Raw genomic sequence first — 20,168 nt, forward strand, 5'->3', positions numbered from 1 at the left:
CCTCGATCTTCTTCGTCTGCCCCTCCACAAGATTCGAATACCTTGTAAAATTGAAACTCGAACCGCTCGATGGGGGAAGCAGATCGGCAAAAGAAGAAGGGGTAAAAGACTAGGTCGTGATGCATGTAAAAATGAATTATAACGAGACCTGTGAAGCACGTCACTACTGAACTCTTATTTACTGAATTTCCTATTGATCGATTAAACGACCACTTGGAAATTATATTTTAAAATTGACAAAGGAAACGTAACTCCTTGATCATAGGTGAAACTACTAAATATTAACAGCAAACAGATGAATATTTATGTTAAAGAATTTTCTATTTGATTTACGTACATTCCCACGCCACTGGTATTAGATATTTATTCGTTGCATTCGTTTTTTAAGAAATTAGACTATGCTAATATTTCTTGCATCCTACAGAATATCTTGTATCTAATATTCTCCAGTATGATTACGTACATCATGCCATGAAAATTCGTGATTCGATTGAGGTGTGTAATATGTGAATATGTTGATGAATAAAATTAAAATTAAATGGATGATAAACTCTTAAGAGTTTAAATATTCTAATTAAATATAAATTCTCGAAATTTTCATTTATACCACTATGATTTTCGATCCCCTATAGGTGTCCTAATACTATCTTTGATTTAATTATCGTCAGTTAAATATACTTTGCTAATGTTATATCTGTCATTATTGAAGTTGAAGGAGAGAGATTACTATTCAAACTTCTACACGTAGTAAATGTACAGAGTATCTCAGTTTTACCCAGCTAAACTTTACCAACATATCCTGTAAGGAAAAATAAGAAAGAAATGTTATACATATAAACTTAGATTCTTAAATGCTGTAGTAAAGTACTATAACAAAAATAAGAAATGACAACGGACTGCCTTCTCGTTCGATATTATATAAGGATAGATTATTGTTAGATAGATTTTCGTTATAATTTCATTTCAAAATGTTGCTCGCTATTATGGATGGAGAACTGGCATCTGCAAGAAATAGAATTTATTTAATTTTTTATTAATTTTCCCTAATTACGGCAAATTAATCACGAATCCTTTCTACTAATTAATTTCTGCTTGATAAACTTTTTCTTTCGCAGTTTCGCATAAGTAAATATCTATTGGCGTGATATCTGGTGATTTTGGGCTACAAAGAATTGATCATCCTCGATCTATCTAACATTGAGAGTAATGGTCATATAATCGTTGCCAGACTGATTGACTAAATCAACGACGTCAGCAAGTAAACATAACATTGTAGTCTCTGTAAACATATATCAAATAGGTGTCGATAATGTATTCCTATGGTGTGTAGACGAAACACCAATTCGTTATTATTTCATATTCCCGTTATAGCTTTTTAATAAAACGTTTCAAAGCCTGGGCCTACATAACATTTTTCTCATAAATTTGCTTATGGGATATGAAGTATCGCAGAATTCCCTGTATGATAGTAACAAATCATCGCACACGTGCAGAATTCGTAAACAGTACAAACAACGAGACAGGTTCGTAATATTATATATGAGTAAAAAAATAATAAGAATTACACATTCGTTTGCGGCACGACTATTTACGAAATTGACGAACGACTTGTTTGACCGGAATAAAGAGACGTCACGAAGAAAATAACTTGGAGTGTGAGAACATATTTGCCCTGTTAAACTCTTTATAGACTTGATGCAATTAGGTGACGCACAACAGAGGGGTAAGCGACAGTTAAATATTTGCATCGAAACCCGACGTTTTGTATCGTCGATCAAACAGCGAAGTCTAGTAATTTGATTACAAACGATCGAGTTGTGTATCTTTCGTTAAGCTAATTATTATCGCCACTTTTTCGTACTTTAACCACCATAGTTACTTTGTTAATCAATATTTGCCTATGAAAGGAACGATTAGCATAACTTTTTCTTAATTCTCTGCGAAATATGTTTGAAATCCATCTTTAGAATTCCCCTTCTTCGTGGAGGTAGTAAAATTGCAAGTAGAACAAACGGTGCCTGTGTACACGCCTTCAGTAGGTTTTACTATTAGAAATCACGTGGTCGTAAATGGATCCTTTAATAGTTAACCTCAGGTACGCGTTGATGTCTCGTAAATTGTGATCCAAAACGTTTCTTTGGATGGGAGCAATGACGATCCGACCAATGCCGCGAATACACTTGCAGTTACTTTACAAACAAAACCATTATAAGCGTCTCGGAAGAACATTTTTAGCACAGATACAACAAAGTAAACGGGACAATTCGAAATATAGAAGAAGTTCGCGAAACGGGGTTAAACGAACAGAGGTTTTGCAAAAGTATGTTTCTGACCGGAATTCTTCGCAACAATATCAATAACTTGATTGAGACACGCGCGAAAAAATTGAGTTCAATGGCAATTCGATTTGCATGCATTGAAGTTTTCGTTGAAATCATTGATACGATATATCGATCGACTTTATAACACAATTATACTAAATAAATGTTACAAGATAAAATTAATAATTAAATTAATAATATTAAATACAATTGAATTGTATTTATTATAACACATTTTAATATATATTACGATATATATATATCATAACGTATAATAATTAAAAATGACATTAAAATTAATAATTAATAATTAAATCACGTATTAAAACATCAGAGTACGCTTTAAAGCGTTCAAAACGTATGTATTTCATATTTGTCACGTTTACCGTGTCATTGTCCCATTTTCCCTTTAACGCGCTCCTCGCGTCCTAGAAACGTACAGTGTTTCGTTGATTATTGAAAAACACTTATAGTACCAGCTATAAATCTTAATATTTATGATATTTAGTAGATATTTAGTAGAAAGTGCATGCATTTTTATTTACCAATTATTTATTTCAAATTGTTTTAAATTTAGAGTACGAAAGAACCACACTGCTTATAGAATAACCCAATAAAGTACTAAATAAAATAAGAATTAGAATTAGGATTGAAGTTTTAACGATATATATAATGAAGTCACATCACTTGCTAATGTAACAGTTATCCACAATATTGTAAATCAGATCTGCCTGCTACTGGAAGAAAAGAAGTTTGTAGACTGCAGGAATTCATACAATCTTCCTATACGTACATACAAGAGTAATAACGAAGATAACTGTATAAAATGGAGATGATTGAAGAATGCAAAATTGTTCTTCATCATTAATCATTATGCAACCAAAGAAACACAATGTATCGAGATTGTAGGAGCGAAAATGAAATTCCTGATCATTTGAACCGAAGGATATAACGGCACCTGCTTGCCAACCAGCTTCTCCAGTGTCTTTTTTCTGACCGTTCTTTCGACTTGTTTTACCTTTCGCCTGGATCATCCATTCACGTGTCACAAAAGTAGGTTGACTCTTTCGACTGTATCCTAACTCAGCTTCGCGTTTATTTTTTTATTGGTTTCCATATTTCGTTAAATAGGTTAAGGTGTTACATAGATTAGAGAAAAACGCGTGATCACGTCCTGTTAGAAAATGGCCAGGGGGAAATTTCGATCGTTACTTTTAAAAGAACAGAATGTTACATGATTGATTATCGATTCGTGATTCGAATGAAATTATTTATGAGAGTACATAACACGATTTACTCTATGGTATGTGATTCCCAAATGTTACGTTATGCTCGTGAAAGGTAGCAAATTAAGGACGATCGAATCGAGTTGTTCCAAATACCCTGAACTTTAGTCAATTATAATTATTTAAGATAGATGGTATTGTGATTTAGAAACAAATGTAGTACTCGAGTGATATGGAAGTCGATTAATGTAGAACTCGAATCAAATGATACAGGTGGTTACTGAAATAAATTTGCAAAATCATTTATGACGTAATGTATTATTTTCACTTCAAACACTTATTGTGTTTATATTATGTATACATGTACGTATTATGTTCAAAATTAGACCATTGCGCAAGAGACCTTGTACGACCTTGTGCAACCTCGAATGTCCTTGAATGTGTTTGTGCATCCTCGAAAACTACTGAACACTTTTACGTTGCATTATCTTCTCTTTCTCCTTTCTTTTGTACGGGATTCGATTATTTATTTACAAGGCAATATTGATCGATTCGAAATAAAATAAAAGTAAAGTAATTGATTATTCATAACACGCGCGCTACGCGATCGTCGTGGAACAGACTTATTTTATTTTATTGCTTCTGTGTTACAAATTTGCTTCCAGCGCAAACGTCACATCATCGATAATTTATCTCTGTCGTACTGTCCAACAGGAAAGATGATAGTAATACGAATTACGCATATATTTGCTAAAGCTTGCGCTGCAATCGTCATGGATTGGTAGAAGTAAGGGTAATTATGCACAAAAAGGGACCTCAACTCCAATCCTGTCGAATTTCATTTTTTCATTTTTTTTTTCGTTTTTCTTGAATTTCAATTTCGGATATGTTGTAGAGTGGATGACTGTAAGTAACGTGCACTTTGTCCGAGTTTAAGAACAATAATGAGTCGAAAACTATGACAAAAAGAAAATGGTAATTGTTAGATTATATGTACTCCAATATAACCAGTTACAAATTAAATTTCACATTCATTTGCATAGGATTGCTATCCTAATAAAGTATTCTAGTAATTAATCCTAGTAAGGTATGGTTAGATTAGATTTTATGGGTAGCTGGCGGTCTAAGCCCCCCAAAAAAAGTCTAACTTAATCAAACTTTGCTTGAACCATAATCGTTCTACGCCTCGGACAAAGTGCATGTTACTCAGGTAGCGCCTCCTCCACAACAGATCTCAAGGTCAAGGTCATTGGAGTTAAATGCTCTTTTTTGCGAATAATTAATGAAGTAAGTAACGAAGATGATAAGTGACTTAAATACAAAGATGAAACCGAGAATAAGCGTTCCGTGAACCATACAACGAAAAGATTCTGTGTTTGCGTGCATATGAAGAAATGCTTTAGAACTCGAATGACTTTCATTAAATCTTCTTATAATAAGGTAAACCTTATCTTTGGCAGAACAATTCAAATTGAATTTTTAAATTGTCATTTATGTCTGTCCTTTCGTTGTTCGGCCTTCGTCGACACGCATGAGATATTAGGTGTTAATAAGTGTCTAAAGTCTAGAGTATGAAGCGCTAAATTGCTATTGTCTTATAAAGAAAGAAATATTCCTCGCGCGAGTACTTGATGGGCCGCCTGGCGCGTCGAAAACACGAAATAACGTTAAACCGTTCCGGGCGCACAGGACGTAGCTATTGACTCTTCAACTTTCCATTCGAGACGTCTGAGGAGACGCCGTTTTCGCGGCTCTTCCGCATTTTGATGTATGACTTATAGTAAAAGTCGCCGAACATCGTCAACATGAAGAGATTCTGAGGAATCATCACCGCCGCCGTCCACTTCGGGAAACCACAATCTTCCACCCAGGCTAACATTACGAAGTGGATCGTTATTAAACAGAATTGAGTGAGCTGCAGTTGCGTCACATATTTCTTCCACCAGGGTTTGCTTATTCGCAGCGATGTAGCCAGATAGTGAGTGTACATCACCATATGAACGAAAGAATTTAAAGTACCTGTGGCAATAAATTTATTTAATAAATAAATATAAATATACACTTACAAACGTTATCACTTTATGTAGAGACACATTGTCACGAATGATTCTCTTAAACGTAAAACGACAAAGGTAAATGTAATATTCAATATCCAATTGTCAATACAATATATGTTGTCGTTGAACTAAAGAACGTTGGTCGTGAACTGAATATCATAAAATTGTGGAAACAATTTCATGATAACTAATATCCGACACATGTACCAAGTTTTACGATAGAAGGGCTGATATGAAAAATATTCTTTAGTTTACGATATTGTAGGAAGTTAAAATCAAACGAGTGAAATTAGATTACTTACCTAAAAAGGTAATGTGACCGCCGGGCAAAAACTTGGTGGCTGCCCAGCTACCAAAAGCCATGCCCGTGTGATGATAAACATGAAGAAACGACACTTGCTGTTGCTTTTTTCGAAGAATAAAGAAGGCCGTGTCCAGTAAGTCGAGGAGTTTCATCAGAAAGTACGACCAAACGATCCTAGTTATCTGCGATTAAAGTAATTCAAGTAGTTCAATCTTTGATATCTTGATGAGAATAGATTGTAATTAATAGACTGGGGGTATTATGCATTTAGAGAAAGTTTAACGCTGTGAACATAAAATGAATATATAAAACATAGAAAGTACTTGTTACAATATTTACACTTTTTTATGTTCATGAAAATATGAATTCGCATAAACTTTCGCAGTCTAGTAATTAGGATATAAAGGAAATATACGATGTAGGTACCTCGACCGCACGAGGATCATCTGAATAATCTACTGGTTCACAGTAGAAGTTATAATGGAACAACCAGGCTAGTACCAATGCCTATAATTACATTTAGACGTTTATTATATTTTCATATTTAAAAGAAATGTATACTCGTTTACCTTATAAAATATATATGCGCACGATACTATCTGTATTAGGTTATATATCTGTAGGATTCTATTCAGATTGAACGGTTTTCTCTTTGCCATAATATTGGGTCCCAGGACGTGCACGAAGTATAGATAAAACGCTACTATACTAAAGCATCCCCATGGTGATCCGATGAGGAAATAGTCTTGCGTTCGAGGATCTTCCGGAAACAGAAAACATTCACATGACTACTTGCATCTTTGACTTGTGTGCAACAGATTCGCGTCTCTGTACCTGTTAGTTCTTCGTTAATGTAACGGTACCCTTGATAGATTCGTCGTATCAACGTCGCCATATTGCTATCACTAAATAATTAATGGGACTCCAACTAACGTCTGTCACAAAAACTTCATAAAATCGAAGTGAAATCCCGAAATGATAAAGTTGGTTCAACCAACGTTGATAAAAAAATCAAACCTAATTCCTCTTTCTGAGCAAATACTTTCTAAACGTTTGTTAGCTTTTAAATCATCCAGTTTTCCTATGCTTGCTATCGAGTTTTGTGAATCATTGGCAACGCAGTGAAAACGAAAGAAACAAGAAATAAAAATAAACGAAAGGAAGAAAACACACACACACACACAAATGTTAAAAGGTGAAACGTATTGAATTTTTCGAAGGTAAAAAGTTACAAACAATGGCTTTCGATTGATTGTTTAAGTCACTACCCAGAGTCTTCCAATCCGACTAAACCCCGCGCAAAATACAAGTAGACTGATGAAAGCAATTTCCCCCGTCAAAAACATTATCGAATCGTATAGTCATTGTATTTTAATTAAACGCTGGAGTCGAAACCAAATAGCCAGCCCCTGAAAACACATAACGCCGTTTCGAGACAATTTCTTTGTTCCCTTTCTTCGAGGGTGTACGACCTTCAAGCTGAACGCGCTTAATTTTCTATTCCATGTCACTACGAAAAGTTATCAGATCGTAGAAAGATTTAATTTAGTATTCCCTGGTTCTATGAGTATTTCAAAGAAACTCGCATTCAAGGCGTTGTATATCATTCTGTCACACGTATTTAATGATTTTCGACTTTCTCATACTTATTTACTGTTCTATTCAAACTACGCGAACGACAATTAGAAAAGAATAGAAATTGAAAATATTAATGCAAATATTCAAAATAGGTCATTGTTTGATGTTTTTAGATATATTTTTTCCCTTGACATTACGAAAACAAAAAAAGCTCAATCATTTATTTGATAGCTAGCACGAAATGCAATCAAATATGCATAATTGTTCTGTGGGGAGAATGTTGGGACTGGTATATAAGCACATTATCAAATTGCTGCAATCGTGTCAGACTTCCGGAACGCGGTATGCAAAAATGATCGCAGCTGTGCAATTTTGTATTATTTTGCAATAATAACCTCCCTTTTTATATTTACAATAACTGTCACCAATCACTTCGTTTTACAATCATTGAATCATAAAAATGGAGATTTACGATACGTAAACGAAAGATTACGAGTGGAGATTTTATAAACAAATTAATAAGGCCCGTATGTCTTTAATCTTATAACAAGCATCTGACATTTTCACACAATAAGAAGATTTGTTAACTGCGTAACGAACTATTTTACAATATTGGTGCCTGTTCTAAAAAATCAGGTAAGACGAGAAATTATGCTGTAACAATACTACGACATAGTTGAATATTATACAAGTGTTTCTGGAGTTTTTCTTCCTTAATAGAACGAGTTTCTGTTTAGACGTCAATAAAATAATTAAAGCTAAATTAATCAATTAAAATTGTAAAAAAAATTAATATTCATTTGATAATTTATTTATTTTTACATTTTTAGTTTGTTTGATTGACGTATTGAAAGGAAATTGAGAAATTAAGCTATTTGCGAGTAACAGAAAAAAACTTATCTCTGTGTCAGTTGCTTTTATGAAAGGCTTTTCTATCTGTATATTACTTCTTTAACCGATAGAGTATTTGCGTATAGAATATATAAATATACTATATGCTGCTTTCGATGTTTATCTAATATAATTTCGCATGAAATTTTTCAACGAGAACCGTGACTAGAACATTGATGATAAAGATGATTATTGAAAATTATGATAAAACATCGCCTATGGAAATCTCTTATACGTAATCCATTTCATTTACTAATTAAGTGCATAAAGAATCGATAATCGTGGCCTTGCGTGGCCAAGCACACTAAAAGTGGAGCTCTTTGTTTCGAATTTATTTTTCAAATACTACTCTCTACTCTCGTGAATGTTCTTCTATGTATTAAGGCAGTGGAATTGTTACTTTCGATAATCAAAGCGCTTTTCAAGATCGAAGATGAAAAACGTCCAATGGATAGGTATGGAATATTAATATGCAAATATTACTTCGTTGTAACTAATTGAACTTGGAAACGAATTTGTTAGAATTATTATATGCATTAGACGTGTATGCAGTAGAAAAAATTAATTGAAGAATTATAGAATTGAGCAGATCTTGCAAGTAATCGATTCGTCATTGACACGTGTGTAACGTTAAAATGAAACGGATGAAGAGGTCCCGTGGGTGCGATGGTCGTGACCCTTAACGACAAAAGGACATTGACCAGCGTATAATCGAAGATCCACTGGCCTTCAATACGTGTTTTGTTTATTTCAAACGTGGTTTAATTGATATTAAAATCATTGAAGAAAAGACATCGAGGAAATTCAATCGTAAGGAAAGAATATTCGAGAATATATCTAAAAATGTAATTACTTTATTGGACATGTACTTCCATATTTATATATTTACAACTAAATGATGCGATTAAATTAATTTTGCTTTGAAAAGTATCGATAATTTTTCCACAAAATTATTCTACAGATAAGTATTGTCATTGTTAATAAATTTTTGTGAACTTACGTAATCATTATTTGTTTTCTAATTCTATTGATCTTCATTTTTATACTCTATTATAAACACATTCCATTAAAGAAATTAAATCTAAATAGAAAAATTTTTAAACGTTGAAAAGATGTACAACGTTATACGTAATTTAAAATAATTCACTTTATTTCTAACGCTGGACGTTTTTATAACTTATTTGCACTGGTATAAACAAAATAAAGTGATCTTTGCTTCTGTTCTAAATTCTATTTTCACCTATAAGTAGGTATGTACATTCGTATAAAAAGTTGTTGTACCAAATAGTTACCAAATTGTTATGGAAACAGTGATTAGAAAAAGTACCAATTATTTCCCATACAATCAATTTTCAATACAATAAAGTACATTAATACTTCCATTCGAAGGAAAATTCGATAAAGGCATATTATTGGTCTATCTTATCGACGAACAGTGTAATTCGATGAGCTCATCAAAGAGCCGAATTGATTGATAAACCCTTTGATCATGTTTCCTTCATTATCAACGTTATCGACCGAACGTTACGATATGAAACTGATTTCGTATTTTTTCAATGCAGTACTTTCCTTTCATGATAAGGCACAAGCTGGAGATACTTGATTTTTAAAATCGTGATGTCTGGTATCTTGAATCACAATCTACTTACTTCTCTGGCTGGAGCGAGATTTATCTATCTTTGGTATGACTACATATGTTCTCTTCATACCTAGAATACATATTATGCATCTGCTCCACTTTTAGGCAAGAAACAATATATCGAATTTAATAAAAAGAAGAAAAGAAAGGAATTCCTACATATTTCTTACAAATACTATAATTAAATAGAAAGATTTTAAAAATAATTGATAATTTAAGACGCAACAACCTAAAGGTATGACAACTTAGAATTACATTTGCGCCTAATATATATATATATATATATATATATATATATATATATATATGTATGTAAAATATGTAAATATATTATGTATATATATATATAAATTTCATACATAAATATATATTACGTGTGATCAATGTTCGATCATAAAATAAATTTTTGAACAAAAAGATATAAAGGAAAGAAATGAGATCGTCATCGATGAGATGAAGATCGTCTCTGGTTTTTGAATATACGAAATCAATCGATCAGCAATAAATATTTGAAACACTAAATTAACCGTTCTACGCTAGTACGCTTCTATGTACCTAACGAAGGTGAAATGTTCCTTTGTAACGAAGTTGTACAACAAACGAAAAGAGAACCACGTCGACGATATTAATTCACTCCACTTTCTTCGCCGCCATATTTATTTGCTCATTCTTTGTCTGTGTTCGTTGTCTTTTACGGTAATTTTCGACGTAGAACGACCCGAACATATAGATGAAGATCGTCGCGTTCAGCAAGAGCAGGAACGCAATAGGCCTCGGATAATTGCATCCGTTGAAGAATAGTTGAATGGTGTGGATAAAAATCATGCCAAATTGAATCAACTGGAGCATCGTTATATACCTTTTCCACCAGAGATATTTGTTCATGTGTGACCCTATCGAGGATAGCATGTAGTACATGTACATGATTATGTGAATGAAAGCGTTGACGAGGCCCAAGAACGTTCCATGGCCATTCGGCAGGAACTTGACTCCGATCCAAGCGCAAACCGGCATTAGAGTGTGATGATACACGTGAAGAGTTGAGATCTGACGACTCTTCTTCCGAAGAACAAAGAACACCGTGTCCAAAAGCTCTGTCAATTTGCATATGAAGTAAAAGTGCACAATTTTAGCCATCTGTAAATCACAATTTCACAAGTGTTAACATATAATATTCCGCCGCTTATTCGGCATTTGTTTAACGAATTATGACTAAAAATACCCTGATAGATTTTGGATTGTCCGAATAGTCAACAGGCTGACAAGAGTAATTATAGTCATACAGCCATCCAGCCATCAATCCTTCATAAAAGAGATATATACTAAATAGCACTTGAACGAAGTTGTACACGATCATGGTTTTCCTCAATTCGTATGGCTTCTTGTCCTTCATGTACCTTGGTCCAGCGGATAGGCAAAAATACACATAGGTAACGAGAATTACCGCCAGAGGACCTGGTCCTGACACGAGAAACCAATCCTGTGTGTATGGATCTGGAATTGTTAAAGAGACGTATTATAAATCATAAATCACTTATAAAGGTATTTATGTATTACTTATAAAAATGTTTCTTACGACATTTATTGTTTATAACGTCTTTGTACCAATCTACGATGGTCGACATTGTCTTTGTTGATTGCTAGTAAATGGACAAATCTGAAAGAAAACGACATACCTTCAATTTATCTGGTTATCCTTGCGTTGAGAAATAAACGATACATCACGCGGATTATTATAAAGAGTTTACGCAGCTTATACTAAACCTGAAAGTGATTTATGAGAATTCTGTATTGTTAGTGCATAATTGACTTAACGATATCGCTGTCTGGCAATCAAAGTCTAGTCGTCCATGGCGCCTATTGGAACGCGATCGTTAAATGTCTTTCTTCAACGAATGTTTAGTAAATACTAGTAACTGCTAATGAATACTTCTTAGCTTCATTGGAAGCTAATAATAATAAGAATAATCGTAGATGACGCAACATTCGGTCATATAGTTTGCTTGCGGGTATAGTTTCTCGAACTTCTCATAGCTCGAGTATCGAAACGTAGATGCGATTAAGTGGATGAAGAGGATATTAATTAAAGGAGATGTGTAAATGAGCAACGTTTTGCGTTGACTCGCATCAAACAGTGAAAAAATAATGGAAGGAAGCACATCTCTGAGCCTACGACCAAGACGTGCGTGTTATCGATTCGGATGACCTCGTTCTAATTTTTGTGCCGAACTGCTATCAACCAAACTGCAATCAACCAAAGTACAACCTCGTGCTGATATTTTTTCGTCGGTGGATATGACGAAGCAAATTTGGTCAAAGTTGGAATTCGAAGAACGTTGGGTCTGAGGAGAAATGTGCGCCCTTATCTACATTAAACATTAATCAGGCATCGCGGTGTATCATACTTTGTTAATCATTTTCACCCGCACAGTATTTTACACCCGTTGAGTATAACTTAGGGTCGTCACATCTCATTTTGAGTTCCGAAACCCAGTTGAATTCCAGTGTTTCCTTAATGCTACATACTAGTGTATTTATAAAAGGTTTACGCTGTGATCTTTGGCCTTTGATCTTAAATCGATGAATGAGATAAAAGGTAGCACATGATTAACCTTGTTAATATATCACGATTGAATTAGAAATAAAGAAAGCCGTTTCTCTGGAAATAATTAAAATTTATGGAATAACGACATAAGAATATCGAAAGTATACGAAAGATCGAGATTCGTAATTGAATGCGGTTGAAAAGTGCCTTGTCATAGCGAGACACAGAAATTGCTCTAGGCCGTGATTACAGAAGAAGGAATAGAAGATACTCTGAGAATAAAGAAGTGAGATGTAGCTTGGAACCTGCAGGCTGGAAGGGGGCAGGAACCTTGCTGGTGAATACTTACTAGTCGCGAACCAAGGTGAACGGGATCTTCAACGGGCATTGTTGTTTATCTCGTGTCCCTTTTGCCCAACTTCAACCAACGGAGCATCGAAAACCTGTCTGTTCACTTTCGTTATCTTTTCATATCAGTAACTATGGATTCAATAATCCCCGATTCGGGGATTGGGGGACACAATGCCCTTGAGTTCAGATATACGTGTTAGAACTTTCCTGCTTCAAGTACTTTTTCACCAATTTTTTTATTTCCTTTTTTAAACCTCTCTTTTAGCAGATCTTCTGCCGATGACTCTACATTCGTGATAGCCGGGAAATTAAATTTTTGTTTTCGATCTGCCTGTTTTTCATCAAAATATGCAAACATGATATATTTTAGAAAGATTAAAAGATGAATGAATGCAATGATGTCATAACCTCAAGAAAAATGATTGTTTCGCAATTGCACCGCTTGTCATTAGATGAAATATGGTAAATATGTCTCTTTAAATTATTCATTCATTATTATTCAGTCATTTTACTATTCTTTGTTGGGAAAACGGCAAGAAATTGTACGTTTTCATTAGAAGTGCATTATGATGAAACGATTGTGATTGGAACGCTATTCAGTAAGTTGAGAATCTCGCGGTACGATTGACATAAATCTTTGCAAGGCTTCACGTTAATTAAATGAGAAATAGATCAAAAATTATCTAGTGGGAGAAAGAACTAGTCATGCGTCAGCGTTCAAGGCAAGTGAATTCTATAAAATTGTTCCTCCGAGTGCAAGTGTAGAACCTATGTTGATCCTTGCGCCAACGACGTAGGAGGAAAATTGTATTAAACCGGTTGGACGACCGAGTTCATCACAAATAAACGCGTGCAACGCAATACAATACAAAAATATAATTACAATATTGCCTATGTAATCAAGGAGTCCAACGCAAAACTTATCAACATTCAATCATTATTATAAATTAAGTGGCTTTTGACGCTTGTTGTTGTTTCATCGATTTGATAATCTAGTTGGGAAAAAACGACTGATGTTGTTGGCTTAATTAGTCTTTAAGCGCTGCGCGAGGTAATATGTCTGAATGGAAAAATGAACATTCCTTTCCTCGATTAACAAGTTTTACCAACAATGTATATGTAGATTATTGTAGAAATATAGTATGGACAAAAACAGGAAACGGTTCTTTTTACAGCTTTGCTGCGTTGTTGCATCGTAGATATAATTTGTTATGTTATATATTTGATATCAATGGAAAGCGGAGAAATGTATCCACACTTAATAAGTATCTACTTATATACCTATCTATCTAGTTATAAGTACCTAATTACCTTGCCCTTGGCGTTTTCACAGTCCACAGTCCCAATAACGCAGTTATTGACATTTTAAAATAGTTCCCGATGCAACCTACATGCATCTTGTTAACCTCTCGAAATATCATACAGCTTATAGCAGAACAGCTTTTTACGCATAATACTGTCGTCGTCTTATCAAGGCTATTTCATTCGTCAAGAAAGATGCACATTTAACGATTCTGTTTGAATATTCGACTTTGACGATATTTTGACTGAGATTTCTTTTATCGTATATAACATTTTTTTTTATCATCTTTTAGTTTGAAAATCGATTACAAATAGAGTTTGATGACATTATGCCCTCGTCATCTCGGTATCTTTTTTTGTATGGGAAAACGTAGGATCTTAACAATCAATATTGTCTATTCGCAAAATACAGCTCTCAATGCATTCGAAAATTAATGCACTCGAGTCAGAAGAAAAAGTAATAATAAAACAGGATTCATCCACAGGAGAAAATTCATCTTCGACTATTTTTTCAATAGTTTTCTTCGTTATTGACATATGAAACGATGCTGGATGTCATTAAACCGCTGTTTATATTTGAAATTATGTGGCGAATAAATGACCAAATGATGTAAGTGTTGATCAATTCGATCAAGTGTGAACTGAAGAGTTATATACTTATCAGGTTATATATTGCATTTTCATAGTACCAAATTTGTATAGTCATATGAACGTTCTGCTAAATGATACGAAATTTAATATATTTAAATGTAATTAATTAATGTGTAGATGTTGTAATAACTAATACGATAATGTGCAAAAAATTTTGTAGCCACTCTAACTCAATCGAGACAACACTTTGCTGGAACCTAAGACAACTTTAATAAACAATTTTGAGAAGATTTAATCATAATGATTTTTTCCGTTGTAAAACTGGTTTGATTTAATTTAGACAAAATATAGGTTCTGCCGTCGTGCATGAAATCAGAAGGTAGATATCCTCACAATAAGATTAAGAGATGGTCAAATATCTACGTTTGTTTGCTGAAAACAAACATTTTCAATTCGAATTTCCGACATGTCGCTCTATTTGCATGATCTCTGCAATTGATATTTTTTGCAGTGATAATATTTACGATGTAACGATGCGAATAAATACTGCCCACTCGTTTCCTATCGAATCAATAATTATCAGATACACATCTTTGGAAAGAGAATTGTAGAAATCTTTGTTACAAGTGGAACTCTTACTTCGTATATTTTTACACATTTTAATCATAGCCTCTTCTTGTATCTTGTAATATCAAAGAATATATCTTTCAATTCATGGTCTGTCTCCTCGTTATAATTGATTCTAATAAAAAATTCAGTTGATCAATGAGCTGGTTTAAGAATAATGAAAAACTGATAAACAAAACGTGAATATACAATCAACAATGTGTTCTATAAATATTGCAATACGATGTCAATTGACTATTAGTACATTCTTTAATGTTTATAAATAACTTGACAAATTTACGTTTGCGAAATGTACGTTCGATTGATAAATATACGGGTTGACAGTCGCAATTCTCAATCTGTATTAACATACGTTGATACGCGTCCAGAATAATTTTCCGATTAAGTGACGTGACCATTCTTGTAGCGACACAAGAATAACTATTTTTATCAATAATTTCTTTGTCATTTATCGTTCTTGGCTTTCTTTTTCTTTTTTTAGAAAGGGAACCCACATTTAGCGATCAGACGTGCAGAAATTTAAATGAAATTGCTCTTGTTTTCCCTACTGTTTAAAGTATCCGACTTAAAAATTGGATGCGTTTTTCAATCTGTAATATAATTTCAAAACAATCCTTCGATGATCCTAATTCATTAGCACGAACGTTCGTGTAATTGCAAAATTCATTATTCACAATTGAAGAAGAGCATTGAGCACAGCATTTAAGCATGTAATCACTTCTTAAGGCGTGTTTGCATAGATTTCAACATATCTGTAGGCAGTTCGCAGAACAGGAATTTTGTAAGATAAGAGAAGATACGCATACGTATTATTCTACTATACCCTAGAAACTGTTATTCTGTAGAAACTGTCTCGCCTATCATGGCCCGTGTGACCACATCTTAGAAAGTTCTGTCGATTTTCCACGGACTGTCTGTAGATCATGTCCTTAATAGTAAATCTACATACTATTGTTTTACGCTAATCTGCTATCGCATAGCATACCGCAAGTGCGCACTGATATGATTTATGTGGTATATTTAAACGAGCGATATCCGATGTATGTAGCACGTTTTGCATAAGTATAATCTCTGAACAAACTGAATCTCAATAAATCTTCCGAAAAAATTTTTTAAACAATCAAAACGTATCACTATTCTCCATAATTATATACACGTTTATACACGTCCGTCTATTGGAATTGTTGTGGAATAACAGAGCGTCAAAGTGCGTTTACTCGAATAAACGACAGCAAGCAGAGGACGAAAGTGAAATGATGTATGAAAGCAAAATGTTAAAAAAGAGACGTTACTCTCACCTGTTGCAGAAAGGTACGGTCGAACAACGATGAAGATGCTTGGTGTCGTGATGCGAGGTTATCAAAGTATCGGAAGAAGAGAGAACCTTGCCGATAAACGAACCACGGTGTAGCTACCTGTGACTAGCTTTTCTTCGTGTCGTCTTAATAGCTGAAGAGTGTCCTGTACGCAAGACCCGTTACCAATAGTTGCAGTTCAAAACAATGAAAAAATCACGAAACAGCCGTTGTTCGAGAAAAGTACGTCGAAAAAAATAGAAGCAACAGTTGGATGTCGTTGGTTATAGGGTGGGCAAAAGGAGTCGTACTAGGACACTGTAAACGCGATGTATCCGAAGTAACTGTTATCGAAGTGGCAATTTTCGGTCTTTCAGCACGCACCACTGAGGAGCACCGATGCGAAGGTTTTCTTTCCTTCTAGTTTGACCACGAACGGTATCCTTTACAGTCTGACAACGCAAAGCTGTGCAGTCGTAGTCTTATATCCCTTTCAGCCAGACTGGTTCGTGATTACGCTTAGCAATGGAGTCGATGTAGCCGATTCCCGAACAAATGTTCCTCCGCTACACCGCTTCACACCGCATCTTGCCATTCCATACGTCACTCTTTTCGACGTAACTAGCATTTCCTATTCCCGCATGTTTACAGACGTCTTCTCCAATTTTTCTCCACGAAGACTCTAATTAGTTTCCCACTAATAGAACGCACGAACGCACTAAATTCAAATACGAATTCATTTGATTAAATGACACCACCTACGCTCTCCCTTTTATACCATATTTATCCACAACACTGAAAATTCTTAAAAGTTTCGACATGTCACGTGTCGCTCGATGTGTGTCAATAACATTTAATTAATCGTAGTCGTGGTGTGAATGCAGTTTCAGCGAAATTTAAATCGCGGTGCGATCAACTTCTGAGTCCGATGTCTCGTGTAATAAAGAAATACTTCGTTACTCGAGTATAACATAATTTGACAGTGGAAAACAAAATGGAAGAGCTCCTGCTTACGGTATTTATATCGCGACGATATTCTTCAAAAGTAAAACAAGCTGAGACTCGAAGGTCATAGTTCTTTACGCATGTCTGAAATTCTTCCTCTAGGAAGAAATTTCTTGGCTGTCTGTACTTTCACGTTGCACATCAACAAACAATCGTGAAGTGAACAAAACGACAACTTCGCATTATAATATATGGCATTTTGGACGCCGAAATTACCGATATTACGTATTTCTCATTATCATTATTGGAAAATGGTGAAACGGAGGTTAAATTCTTGTTTACAAAAAGTAAGTTCAAAGAAAGTAAGGAGAACTAAGATTTTTAACCACTTTGTAAAATACCTTACCTTATACCTTGTGAAATACCTTAATACGAATAATCGACGTGTGCTTGATCGCATCTACATTGTTTCATATAAATATCATTTATTTAAACTCTTTTCAGCTATTTAGTATATTAATTTCCTTGTATCTTAAAGCCAAACGCATTTACGAATTTCGGCAATTTCGAGTTGAATTGACATGAATAAACTGATAAGCATTACAAAAATGAAACATTTTCTGTACAACCGTCTGCGCAAAACCTAGATGCACCGGATGACATGGGTCTAGGTCAAATAGTTACGTTTTGACTAGTTATGTGATCGTCGATAATTATACAGAATATTTTAATATCTGGAACTTAAATTTCCATCAATTATGTGTAATTTACATAATTGTAGCATAAGCTTGTATGAAAAACGCATTCACAACAAAATATGTATACTCTACATAAATCACAATATAAAATTAAAAGATATCTTAACTTTTATCTCTGCATTATTAACGTTGATTACGGTTTAAAAAAAGATAAAATTACGCGGCAATATAACGAGATGTAGCTGCGTGAATACCGATCAGTAAACGATCGAAGGACAGTTTATTGCGCAATCACCCCGTTTTATATATGAAGATATGCATATATGTAGATGAACATCGTTTAATTTCCTAATTATTTATATAATTCGATAATTCTATAATCCTATAATTGTAACTAGTTTGCGGTATAAAACACAATTCAACGTGTGAAAATTTATAAATTGTAAACCACAATTGTCTTTTAGATAGCTGCAAAGTAAAAATTCGCGAAATCAGCATTATATTGAAGAACGATAGTAATATTCTTTAATAACAATATATTTTACAAATAGAGTATAAGAGGACCAATTGAAGAGGACTCTTTGAAGCAACTTATTTGATTCCGAATTTTAAAAAAAATTAATAATCCCGAATGAGATTCGTTATTAATTTAATACTTCATACACTTTTGCTGTAAGGATGTTAAACATATTTGTGTTTTGCTGATATCTTTTAATTAAACTTTAACTCTATTAAACAGAACAATTTTCATAGTTTGTGACGCAATAAATTAGAAAAGTTAAATACGAATACGATAATCAGCTTATTAATAAAATGTCGCTAATTATAATTAAAATTTCATCTTTTTTTTTTAGATTATAACATGTATAAATCGATGTCGAATTGTCAAAGGTAAAAAGACTTTAAACTTTCGTATTTAAAAAAAATGTTAATATAAATTTGAAGTGAGAAATTATTTCCTTGTATCTTTTTAATTTTAGACACCAAAAGAACGCAACAGGATTGACACCCAACTATAATCAGGAAAGAAAAATTTTAACACACAAATCGAGACGAGAAGTTTTACATATTAACACCGATTCTTTTATATTCTCTCATCTTTGAAAGATTGTTCGATTATAAAAAAGCACAAATGTGAAAAAGTTAATATCGAATCACTAATGTTGGAGCAAAAATTCGATCGGAATAGGTGGACGTGGCACACGTTCGAGTGGATACAAGCGGATAATGGACTTGATTTGCGAAAGGTTCGAACAAACATGGAACAGCACTACGTCCGACTGGTTGGCTCACTCGTTAATCGTTAGAAAACCGAGCTTTGCGTAAGACTTATTGGTCCTGGTATAGGAGACACGGGTTAGACAATGACGCGGTTGTGTTGGTGAACGTCGTTGGGCTGTATAATCGCGGCGCGATGATACAATATGGACCCACGTGCATGAATATAATCGTTTTACACTTGGATCTTCAACGATTAACGAACGTAATTTACTTGCAATATAAGAGGATCCAACTGGATCATAATTGTCGACATCGTCCAACTCTCTATTACTTTTATCTTGCGACTATTGATTTGCCCTAATGATCACTGATTGCACGATTCGCGGTAGTCAACAACGATATACGTCGAAGTGGAGGTATCAAACACAAGGTGATCCTAAAGTTTACACTAAACATATGCGCGTTCCTTCACGAAGGACGACGTAATAATTGATAAACTCACTGAAGTAAATCTGCGGGAAGGAAACGAACCAAAGGTGTATCGAAGCCGAATCAAACTCCTTATTCGCGTCGGAGC

The 20,168-nt window shown here is 34.1% G+C and overlaps 2 protein-coding genes and 1 long non-coding RNA gene across 5 annotated transcripts; 1 reads left to right on the top strand and 2 right to left on the bottom strand.

The window, feature by feature from the left end:
- Positions 1 to 3,849: 3,849 nt before the first annotated feature.
- LOC126921527 (elongation of very long chain fatty acids protein-like) lies at positions 3,850 to 7,336 on the bottom strand. Its single transcript, XM_050733216.1, has 5 exons — positions 6,743 to 7,336; positions 6,478 to 6,668; positions 6,335 to 6,415; positions 5,907 to 6,090; positions 3,850 to 5,566 (listed from the first exon to the last, which is right to left on the bottom strand). The coding sequence occupies exons 1-5, from the start codon at positions 6,801 to 6,803 to the stop codon at positions 5,244 to 5,246; spliced, it is 840 nt and encodes a 279-aa protein (XP_050589173.1). The 5' UTR covers positions 6,804 to 7,336; the 3' UTR covers positions 3,850 to 5,243.
- A 1,873-nt stretch (positions 7,337 to 9,209) lies between these two features.
- On the bottom strand, positions 9,210 to 17,186 carry LOC126921528 (elongation of very long chain fatty acids protein-like). 3 transcript variants are annotated; one of them, XM_050733217.1, is made up of 4 exons: positions 16,731 to 17,186; positions 11,593 to 11,673; positions 11,239 to 11,510; positions 9,210 to 11,153 (listed from the first exon to the last, which is right to left on the bottom strand). In XM_050733217.1, the coding sequence occupies exons 2-4, from the start codon at positions 11,639 to 11,641 to the stop codon at positions 10,647 to 10,649; spliced, it is 828 nt and encodes a 275-aa protein (XP_050589174.1). In that variant the 5' UTR covers positions 11,642 to 11,673; positions 16,731 to 17,186; the 3' UTR covers positions 9,210 to 10,646. The 3 variants fall into 3 exon arrangements, with proteins under 3 accessions (XP_050589174.1, XP_050589176.1, XP_050589177.1); XM_050733219.1 differs by lacking the exon at positions 16,731 to 17,186 and adding an exon at positions 11,832 to 11,952; XM_050733220.1 differs by lacking the exon at positions 16,731 to 17,186 and adding an exon at positions 11,781 to 11,936.
- A 626-nt stretch (positions 17,187 to 17,812) lies between these two features.
- On the top strand, positions 17,813 to 19,444 carry LOC126921574 (uncharacterized). The gene is made up of 3 exons (XR_007712406.1): positions 17,813 to 18,019; positions 19,225 to 19,261; positions 19,351 to 19,444. It is a non-coding gene; the product is annotated as an uncharacterized LOC126921574 (long non-coding RNA).
- The last annotated feature ends 724 nt before the right edge of the window (positions 19,445 to 20,168 follow it).

Source organism: Bombus affinis, chromosome 10, assembly GCF_024516045.1.
Source record: "Bombus affinis isolate iyBomAffi1 chromosome 10, iyBomAffi1.2, whole genome shotgun sequence".
In the NCBI taxonomy this organism is placed as follows: Eukaryota; Metazoa; Arthropoda; class Insecta; order Hymenoptera; family Apidae; genus Bombus; species Bombus affinis.